The 11570-nt window shown below is 43.6% G+C and overlaps 1 protein-coding gene across 1 annotated transcript; it reads right to left on the reverse strand.

Moving 5' to 3' along the window:
* Positions 1 to 227: 227 nt before the first annotated feature.
* On the reverse strand, positions 228 to 11137 carry LOC311146479 (protein Wnt-7b-like; the record flags this gene model as incomplete). Its single annotated transcript, XM_084182986.1, has 4 exons — positions 228 to 707; positions 4875 to 5142; positions 9363 to 9593; positions 11055 to 11137. 4 exons carry the CDS (start codon positions 11135 to 11137, stop codon positions 228 to 230), a joined length of 1062 nt encoding a protein of 353 aa, XP_084039112.1.
* Positions 11138 to 11570: the final 433 nt, after the last annotated feature.

An 11570-nucleotide genomic window follows, 5' to 3' on the forward strand; every position in this document is an offset into this window, starting at 1 on the left:
TATCCTTTTTTCCTTCCTTGTATCCTCTCTCATGGCCTTGCCCTGTCCCTATTCCCAGCTCCCTCCTTCATCGCTCTTCTCCGTCCGTCCATCCATCCATCCATCCATCCATCCATCCATCCATCCATCCATCCATCCATCCATCCATCCATCCATCCATCCATCCATCCATCCATCCATCCATCCATCCATCCATCCATCCATCCATCCATCCATCCATCCATCCTTTATTTGCAGGTGAACACCTCAGACTTCTCACTGCACGTGTTACAATTCACAAAACAGCACCATTGGAACTTGCAGTTGCACTGCCACACGCGGGTGTACTGGTGGGTGTTGTGGCCTCTACCACAACACATCAGATTGCAGCCGTCGGTATGGGGTGACGTGTGGTTACACAGCCTCCCCCGCGTCCCTGTGCTCCCTGTCGCCGTGTCCTCCTCGCAGTAGTTAGGAGACCTCTCCAGGTAGACCAGATCGGTGTCCGTGGGTTTCTGGTAGCCCCGCGCCTCCTTCAGACGCAGGAAGGAGGGTTGGCGGAGACGCGAGGCCCGGACCGGTTCGACTTGGACCGCCTCGCTGAAGCGCTCTTTCAGGACGTAGCCGATCTCCCGGAACTTGGGTAAGGTGGTCCAGCAGGTCTTGGTGGTGCAGGAGCCTGACACGCCGTGACACTTACACTCCAGCTTCATACGCTCCTCCAGGATCTGAGGGAGAGGAGAGAAGAGGGTTGGATACAGGGTTTGGAAAAGGTTGACATGACCTGAGGGTTAGATACATGCTTTGAGAAAGAGTTGGCATGTCCCAAATGTTGAATAGTTATGTGTAGATAGCTTAAAGTGTTTGAGAGTAATTTGTTGTCATTGATGGTTATTCACTAGTTCGACCATCCTGATCTCACGAGCTTACATTCTGTTTCTCTACACAAATTAGGTGATTACGTGACGTGAAACAAAACCGAGCCCAGCGGTCAGGATGGTGAATCAGGCTAGTTAGACACATGCTGACATTGTCATTGAGTTCAGAAGCTCACTCTTAAGAGTTACATCTTAAATACTTAATTCACAGTGATGTATATTGGAGATTTGCATGAAAGAGTTTAGGCCAGCCCACATATCCACAAATTGTATTTTCCAATTTGTTCAACAGTTCTACAATACATTATATCTATTACAGTGGGGAGAACAAGTATTTGATACACTTCCGATTTTGCAGGTTTTCCTACTTACAAAGCATGTAGAGGTCTGTAAGTTTTATCATAGGTACACTTCAACTGTGAGAGACGGAATCTAAAACAAAAATCCAGAAAATCACATTGTATGATTTTTAAGTAATTAATTTGCCTTTTATTGCATGACATAAGTATTTGATACATCAGAAAAGCAGAACTTAATATTTGGTACAGAAACCTTTGTTTGCAATTACAGAGATCATACGTTTCCTGTAGGTCTTGACCAGGTTTGCACACACTGCAGCAGGGATTTTGGCCCACTCCTCCATACAGACCTTCTCCAGATCCTTCAGGTTTCGGGGCTGTCGCTGGGCAATACGGACTTTCAGCTCCCTCCAAAGAATTTCTATTGGGTTCAGGTCTGGAGACTGGCTAGGCCACTCCAGGACCTTGAGATGCTTCTTACGGAGCCACTCCTTAGTTGCCCTGGCTGTGTGTTTCGGGTCGTTGTCATGCTGGAAGACCCAGCCACGACCCATCTTCAATGCTCTTACTGAGGGAAGGAGGTTGTTGGCCAAGATCTCGCGATACATGGCCCCATCCATCCTCCCCTCAATACGGTGCAGTCATCCTGTCCCCTTTGCAGAAAAGCATCCCCAAAGAATGATGTTTCCACCTCCATGCTTCACGGTTGGGATGGTGTTCTTGGGGTTGTACTCATCCTTCTTCTTCCTCCAAACACGGCGAGTGGAGTTTAGACCAAAAAGCTCTATTTTTGTCTCATCAGACCACATGACCTTCTCCCATTCCTCCTCTGGATCATCCAGATGGTCATTGGCAAACTTCAGACGGGCCTGGACATGCGCTGGCTTGAGCAGGGGGACCTTGCGTGCGCTGCAGGATTTTAATCCATGACGGCGTAGTGTGTTACTAATGGTTTTCTTTGAGACTGTGGTCCCAGCTCTCTTCAGGTCATTGACCAGGTCCTGCCGTGTAGTTCTGGGCTGATCCCTCACCTTCCTCATGATCATTGATGCCCCACGAGGTGAGATCTTGCATGGAACCCCAGACCGAGGGTGATTGACCGTCATCTTGAACTTCTTCCATTTTCTAATAATTGCGCCAACAGTTGTTGCCTTCTCACCAAGCTGCTTGCCTATTGTCCTGTAGCCCATCCCAACCTTGTGCAGGTCTACAATTTTATCCCTGATGTCCTTACACAGCTCTCTGGTCTTGGCCATTGTGGAGGGGTTGGAGTCTGTTTGATTGAGTGTGTGGACAGGTGTCTTTTATACAGGTAACGAGTTCAAACAGGTGCAGTTAATACAGGTAATGAGTGGAGAACAGGAGGGCTTCTTAAAGAAAAACTTACAGGTCTGTGAGAGCCGGAATTCTTACTGGTTGGTAGGTGATCAAATACTTATGTCACACAATAAAATGCACATTAATTACTTAAAAATCATACAATGTGATTTTCTGGATTTTGGTTTTAGATTCCGTCTCTCAGGAGTTGATGTGTACCTATGATAAAAATTACAGACCTCTACATGCTTTGTAAGTAGGAAAACCTGCAAAATCGGCAGTGTATCAAATACTTGTTCTCCCCACTGTAACTAAGGGCATCCCCTGCAATATAGCCTAAAGTTCATATGGAGTACATATTTCAAAGCCCCGAACTGGACAGTGATGCCAGCTATATGTAAAAAAACAAAGGGAAAATAACTTATGGTTCAAGCCTCTACTCTCTTCCTAACTTCACTTTCCTAAAGACCACAATGGACAGAAAAAATTACCGGATTCTCTCATGTAACCAGAACCTGTGAAACGTACTGAGGTTTCATGTGCGATTTAAGTTTTGATGCCTCGCAGATGTATTCAGCGGACACATTTGACAGGTGACAGTTTACCATTTAGGCTTGAGTTATATAGTTGTGACCAAATCTGAAATGTTTACGTAGCCTAATGTTCCCCCAAAAAGAATAGCAACTTCTAACACAAAGCAATATCTATCAGTGTTGACATTAGATGCATTGTCAATTGGAATTAAAGTAAAACGTCTTACTGGGTGGCCAGTACTGTACGAGTGTATCAGTGTATCAAGCCTGTTGCTCTTGATCTGCCCTGCTATCAATTGGCTCTTGATTAGGTTGGTTCAGTGTGTGCAGTGGTGCAGCAGCATGGTTTTGGAAGAGAGAGAGACTTTGCAATAATATCCTGTATCCTGACTTAATGTTCTGTAATTCAATGAATGGGACTGCAGGGTTATGGCAGGCCTCCATTTGGCAGCCGGTTTGCCTGGCCTTGCATTCCCTCCGCTCACACATACACACAGAGGCGCGTTCATGCACACACCCACACATAGGCAGGCACACACGCATGCGCTCACACACACACACATTCTGAAACCCTCTGTTTTAAACTAGTATAACATAATTTAGCACAGCGATGCTGTCTCCTCTGAACTTATATTTACACTGAACAAAAATATAAATGCAACATGCAACAATTTCAAAGATTTGACTGAGTTACAGTTCATATAGGGAAATCAGTCAATTGAAATAAATTCATTAGGCCCTAATCTATAGATTTTACATGACTGGGAATACAGATATGCATCTGTTGGTCACAGATACCTTTTTTTTTAAAAGGTAGGGGCGTGGATCAGAAAACCAGTCAGTATCTGGTGTGACATTTCCTTTGCATAGAGTTGTTGATTGTGGCGTGTGGAATGTTGTCCCACTCCTCTTCAATGTCTGTGCGAAGTTGCTGGATATTGCTGGGAACTGGAACACGCTGTCGTACACATCAATCCAGAGAAAACAAACGGGATTAATCCGTGAAGAGCACACTTCTCTAGCATGCCAGTGGCCATTGAAGGTGAGCATTTGCTCACTGAAGTTGGTTATGATGCCAAACTGCAGTTAGGTCATGACCCTGGTGAGGATGACGAGCACACAGATGAGCTTCCCTGAGACGGTTTCTGACAGTTTGTGCAGAAATTCTTCTGTTGTGCAAACCCACAGTTTCATCAGCTGTCCGGTTGGCTGGTCTCAGACGATCCCGCAGGTGATGAAGCCGGATGTGGAGGTCCTGGGCTGGCGTGGTTACACGTGGTCTGCGGTTGTGAGGCCGGTTGGACGTGCTGCCAAATTCTCTAAAACGACGTTATGGTAGAGAAATTAACATTAAATTATCTGGCAACGGCTCTGGTGGACATTCCTGCAGTCAGCATGCCAATTGCACCCTCCTTCAAAACTTGAGACATCTGTGGCATTGTGTTGTGTAACAAAACTGCACATTTTAGAGTGGCCTTTTATTGTCCCAGCACAAGGTGCACCTGTGTAATGATCATGCTGTTTAATCAGCTTCTTGATATGCCACACCTGTCAGGGGGATGGATTTTGGCAAAAGATAAATGCTCACTAACAGGGATATTAACAAATCTGTGCAAAAAATTAACACAAGAGAAATACACTTTTTGTGCGTATGGAACATTTCTGGGATCTTTTATTTCAGCTCATGAAACATGGGACCAACACTTTGCATGTTGCATTTATATTTCTGCTCAGTATACTTTTCTGATGGAGTAGTATTGTATTATATTATATTGTCTTCTATTCTAGATCACTACAGAAACAACTACATTTTTGTTAGGCGTGTTAAAAACCCCAGACAACAAGACAAGCAGTGTCAGTCACTTTACCTTTCGTCCTGCCTCATTATTATGCAGGTTCATCAGACGTCGGGCGTTCTTCTTGATCTCTCGGGCATCCACGAAGCGTCTGGAGAACTCCACGCCATACTTGATGTTGGCCGAGCAGCCTCCCCACTTCCAGCCCTCCTCCTGGTCATGGTAGCCCTGCTTCTCCCGGTCGCAGCCACACTGGCTCAGGTTACCCTGACTACACGCCGCTGTCACCGAATGTGCCACGCCAGCCGCCGTGATGGCATAGGTGAACGCCGCCTCTCGGCTACCTGGGGAGGAGAGAGAGAGAGAGAGAGAGAGGGGAAAGAGTTACCTTGTAGTAGTCCTAGGTAAGTTGTAGTGCATTACAGTACATAGTATGAGTTTTTATGTTACAGTACAGTATTTTATGTTGTGGCCTAATGAAAGGCCCTACAACAAAATTCAGCCATACTTTACATTACTGAGTGACCTGACTGCAGTTCGCCTTATACTAATGTAATGTAATTAACCTGTAACAGGCTAAATAAATACCTACCATTCCTTATTTGATAGTCTCTGTCTATCTGACTCTCGTCACAGCCCTAATTTGTAACAGGCGGGCTGCGTAAGACTCCACTGAGAAAACCCAAGTGACATCTGCTGGTTGACTAGAGGAGCCTTACTGTATCTGTGTCTGTTCAGCAGATACAGTAAAAACGACTGTATGTACTATAGTATTACTATAGTAGTATAAGTACTATAGTATTATAGATTCTATAGTATGTACTATAGTATTATAGAGTATATATATTTAACAAAAATATAAACGTAACATGCAACAATTTTTTTTTTTTTACTGAGTTGCAGTTCATATAAGGAAATCAGTCAATTGAAATCAATTAATTAGGCCCTAATCTATGGATTTCACATGACTGGGAATACAGATCTGTGTCTGTTGGTCACAGATACCTTTAAAAAAAGGTAGGGGCATGAATCAGAAAACCAGTCAGTATCTGGTGTGACCACCATTTGCCATATGCAACACAACAAATTTTCCTTCGCATAGAGTTGATCAGGCTGTTGATTGTGGCCTGTGGAATGTTGTCCCACTCCTCTTCAATGGCTGTGCGAAGTTGCTGGATATTGGCGGGAACTGGAACATACTGTCGTACACGTTGAGCCAGAGCATCCCAAACATGTTCAATGGGTGACATGTCTGGTGAGTTTGCAGGCCATGGGAGACATTTTCCGCTTCCAGGAATTGTGTACAGATCCTTGCGACATGAGGTGATGGTGGCAGATGAATGGCACGATAATGGGCCTCAGGATCTCGTCACGGTATCTCTGTGCATTGAAATTGCCATCAGTGAAATACAATTGTGTTCGTTGTCCATAGCTTATGCCTGCCCATACCATAACCCCACAGCCACCATGGGGCACTTTGTTCACAACGTTGACATCAGCAAACCGCTCACCCACACAACGCCATACACGTGGTTTGCAGTTGTGAGGCCAGTTGGACATACTGGCAAATTCTCTAAAATGATATTGGAGGTGGCTTATGGTAGAGAAATTAACATTCAATTATCTGGCAACGGCTCTGGTGGACATTTCTGCAGTCAGCATGCCAATTGTACGCTCCCTCAAAACTTGAGACATCTGTGGCATTGTGTTGTATGACAAAACTGCACATTTTAGAATGGCCTTTTATTGTCCCCAGCACAAGGTGCACCTGTGTAATGATCATGTTGTTTAATCAGCTTCTTGATATGCCACACCTGTCAGGTGGATGGATTTTCTTGGCAAAAGATAAATGCTCACTAACAGGGATGTAAACAAATTTGTGCACAAAATTTGAGATACATAATATTTTCAGCGTATGGAAAATTTCTGGGATCTTTTATTTCAGCTCATGAAACATGGGACCAACACTTTACATGTTACATTTATATTTTTGTTCAGTGTAGATTATCCTATCTATAAGTGCACTTAATGTGTGCCAGTTGGTTTCTGCTTCAGCCAACACATTTGTCATTCTCTAGCTGACAATGTAGCGTTATTGAACTCACTACCTTCACTCTAGACAAGTTGTTTATGGATGTAATGTAACGTCTTGTAAATGATTTATAAGAAGTTAATAAACACACAAATCCGCTTAAAGATGCTAGATAAATCTTAAGTGAACATTACTCATATTGTTTTTGTAGCTGGTGGTGGTAACTTATCATGAGTTATAGACCCACAACCACACGATACATTCTCACATCTGCTATGCCGTTGATCAATCTGTCAAACTACACCATCAGAGCAACGATAAATACCCGTAAGAACCTTTCAAATGGCACGCTTTCCATTTCAGAACAAACACATTAACATTTACAGCATGGAAAGGAAATGAATTACTGTATATAACATTACTATTGCGTTGTCCTTGTAATAGGATATTTCCCTCCTCAATTAAGATACTATGTTGGCTTCCATTCTCCTCAACAACCTGAGTATTAATGTATGGCGTCTAGTGGAAGGCGATGGGGTGGCTTCTCACGCATAGAACCCATTAGCTCAGTGGCTCCCTGATCCATAACTTTAAACTAACTCTGAAGTCTTCTCTCATCAGTCCGAACCAGGGAACCAGAACTTTTGGTAAATGTAGAATAGTGAATGTTTTCCTCGAGCTGCCAAACGTCGTCCCCAGCATATAAAATGTGTTTTGATTGTAGAATAATACATGCTTGGTTCCATTGTTGTTGGTATTCTAACTGCTGTAGCTGACTTTGATTGGTGGTCAAGACAGAAACTCAATAGTTATGTTATATGTTCTCTGTCCTTGCAGGTCAATCAAATTAAGTGTTTGAAGAGGAACTTCTTGACACCTGTGAGCCTGTCCAGGCCCTGTGAATGACCAATCCAACATTTCATCACTACCAACAACAACCCAAGAGGTGAGTCCCACCATAACTTCCCAGTAGATCGACAGAGTTCTTGTCATATCAATCTCTCCCAACATACAGTCAGTAGAGGGACAAGCTGACTGTCCCTATTAGCCCCCTAACACACCATAATCCTAACACACCACGGTGAACAGAGGAATAGATACATTTCCTTTCCTCAAACAAAAGAACTAGATGGATCCTGGATCCAGCAGTCTGCCTGTCTGTGAGAGGAGTGATTGTTCCCAGAGCTGTTGGATTAAACACAGTTCCCAAATCACAGCGAGACCGCAACAAAACATTTCTGACTGATAGACAATTTAAGACCAATACTACTGGTGTGCTGTGGGAAATAAAATAATAGGGGAATACTGACTAAAAGCAGATCAGAGCGATGTTTAGAGATCACTTTGATTTTGAGTATAGATAGTTAGGAGAGGATGCACTTCTAAGGATATTCTGGTTCATTTTCACACAATAATTATTATAGACCTACTGTATTTAGGACAGTTGGTGTTGTAAGAATGAATGTCACAAACCAAACTCAAGCTCAGAGGCAGGACATATTTCTACACAATGAGGTCACATGTAGGACTGACTGTTGTAGGATTGAAACCCCTTCAGGACACTAGCATCACGGTTTCAAGTTTCAATTGTTCCCGTAAGCCTGATATTATGGAGTCAAAGTACGGTATTCACTGTGGTTATTGAAGGAGGAATATGGTGAAAGAATAGTACTCTCACTGGAAGATTTCACTGAAGTAGTTTCACTAACCATAGAGCTCCACTCTTCACTCTAATGAAGAGAAGGTCTAGTTTGTGAACCTCTCATCCTTGCCTCTATTTCAGGAGTAGCAACACACTCACTACAACAACCCAATTGGCCATGATGGTAGCTATCGCTCCCTCCTTCATCAAATCGTATGTCCCTGAACTGACTACCATAACTTCTCCTGTTACTAGTGCCTTGGCCTGAACATAGCCACTGGGAAGAAAAAGGAAGTTCAACAGAAACAACTTTAATTGAGCTTTCATTTTCCTGTAAGAGTGGCTGATCATATTTTGTATATATCCAGCTTACGCTTTGTGCAATGCACCTTGGACTGCGTTGGTTGGACTGTGAGTTAGGCACTAGTCACTGACAGTAGACCTATACGTTTTCATCGGGGCACAGGAAAAGCCAGTGACTGCTCAATCTGCCAACTTGGCACAATCAGATGCTCACCTCTCCACTATTTCTAGCCAATGCTTGGTCTGGTGGGCATTCTGATGCAATCACTGCATCATCATCATCATAAACAATTACTATATCCTTCTCAGTGTGGAGCAGCCACACTTTAGAGAATGTAGAAATGAAGTAGGACCAACACCATTGCAGGTCCTACTTCATCTATACGGGGTGATTTCCCAGACACAGATTAAGCCTAGTCCTGGACTAAAAAGCAAGCTCAATGGGCAATCTCCATCGAAAATAGTTTTTAGTCCAGGACTAGGGTTAATCTGTGTCCAGGAAACTGTCCCTACAAGTTTTCTTTGGCCAAGCACCACCTATCAAGTGATGTGTGTTTGACTAGACTAATTGCAGCAGGTAGACTGACCTACTCTCAGCTCTTGTCCAAAGACGGTCCTCTCGCCCAGGGCAGAGCAGTTCCAGCGGCCATACCGGAACTGGTACTGGCACTCGTTGATGCCCAGCTGGGCACCCTCGCCGATGACGATGATGGCGTCCGGGCGGCTCTGGCAGAGGGCGCGCTGCCTCGGGGCCAGCCCAGGGATCTTGTTGCAGATGATGTTAGCGCCCAATGCTACCACCGAGGACAGCGCCCTATGGGGGGAGAGAGAGGGAGAAGGGGAGGGGAGAGAGAGGGGGATAGTTAAACATCACGGCATAGAGTTGGCGGGGCAGAGTCGGCGCGACACGTACTGTAGCTACAGATTCTACAGGTCTCCTCCTACAGTGTTCCCTCACATCAGTCAGGTTTTGGTTCACAGGTAGTTTCGCTACCAATCTAGATAGAGCAATTAAGACACACAGCTGATTTAAGACACACAGCTGGTCCGAGACAAGCTCACACGTCACTGAGAATGTTTATTGTGACCTTATAGATCTGAGCCAGTTAGGAACGATACCGCTCCCGTAACCCTGAAAATGAGCCGAATCACAGAAAATGGCCAATATCTTTATTGTATTTGCCAATAACTTCTGGTTTACACTTGATTGATTATGTTTTGAGACTGACAAATAAACACTTTAAATACTGACTTCAGATAAACAAGCAAAATCTGCAACTTGACCCTCATACATTTTAAAGGACCACTGTGTGTAAGATTTACTTCGGGTCACTGAATCAAGTTTTAAAATGCACAAAAGCAAACAATGGTTAGCCGATGAAGAACAGACAACAAACCAACTCTTGCTAATAGCCTATTATGTCTACATTATAACTAAATCCATGAACCTCAGCTAAGGCTGTTTTATGTATTGGTCAGGTCTGTCTGTGTAAGTATAAGACATATCTGTGCAGTAATCATTCGTTCTGTGAGGGCCCTGGTCTTTTAATGTAACAAGAAGTAGTTGTACAGTTCTACTGGTTTATGTCTACAGAACACAGGACGTCATCGAGCAACATGTTGCTCTTTTCCATATGTTGCTTTACAAATATAGCGTGTAGAGAACATGGTCATGTTGCAATGCGTAAATCCTACTGGTCAGGTAATCTCATCAATTTAGTTATTAAACACTGCTAATATAACATAAGTCATTTATAAATCCATCAAAATATTGATTTCATTTCATTTGTCTGTGAACCTCTCCATTGACTGTACCTCTTTTAGGCTAGTTGGAAAATACATTTTGTCAGCGAAGTTTAAATTAAGCTCTTCAACAGACATATTAAATGTTCATTAAACCTTTTTATTCTTGTTATGTGGTTTTCTTATAGGTTTCGTTATTAATATTCTATTTTCAGTCACAAAACCAAACAGATATTTGTTGTTTGGCACCAACAATTTCATGTAAAGGCCAATATCGATCCCAGTATTGTACAATATGCTATTATATAAGTTCCAATAACTTATTTTAGTTGATCATTGTATAGTGAAACTGCATTATAAATCACACATGCTCTATAATTTTAACGTGCGTAAACTTCCTAATCAACAAATGAATTAAATTAGTGCATAATAGAGATTCAAAATGTGAAGAGATCTTACAAATGCACAACACCATCATATGGCTCTACAAGCACCTGTTGAAGAGAAGGGTAAAAAGCACGTGCCAACCTACAGGTAGCTACCGCTAGTGAGGATGAGGAAGATCTGGGGATAGTACACCGACAGCAGCGCACTGCGGGACGAGACAATGAGCATTGTGTCATTGAACACAACGGCCGTTGCTTGCTTGAGTGAGAGAAAAAAGGGAAATTAGCTAGATAATTCCTTTAGAAGATAAGTAGTCCTGGGAGTTCGTAACAAACAAATCTCTGTTCGCTTCTTTGAGGTGGTCGCGTCTTGTTCTTGGGGTCAATCGGCGGAGCGTTGGTGCTATGCAGCTCCAAGCCCCCCGATAGTAGCGTTGGCTTCCGTCGCGGAGAATGGACGGGTCATCTCTTGGTGGCAGTGGTGTGAATGTGGTTGTCCTCCTGGACTGATGGGGTGGATTTTAGATTCCGGGACAGCAGGGATGTGCCGCTTTCGCCTCCCCAGAGACACTGTTTTATCATTGGCAGAGGGAGACAGAGTGGAGAGAAACCGACAGTGCTATAACGCCCACCCCCCTGTTAAAACCAAACGGGACAATGGT

Source organism: Coregonus lavaretus, assembly GCF_964263955.1.
Source record: "Coregonus lavaretus genome assembly, chromosome: 19".
In the NCBI taxonomy this organism is placed as follows: Eukaryota; Metazoa; Chordata; class Actinopteri; order Salmoniformes; family Salmonidae; genus Coregonus; species Coregonus lavaretus.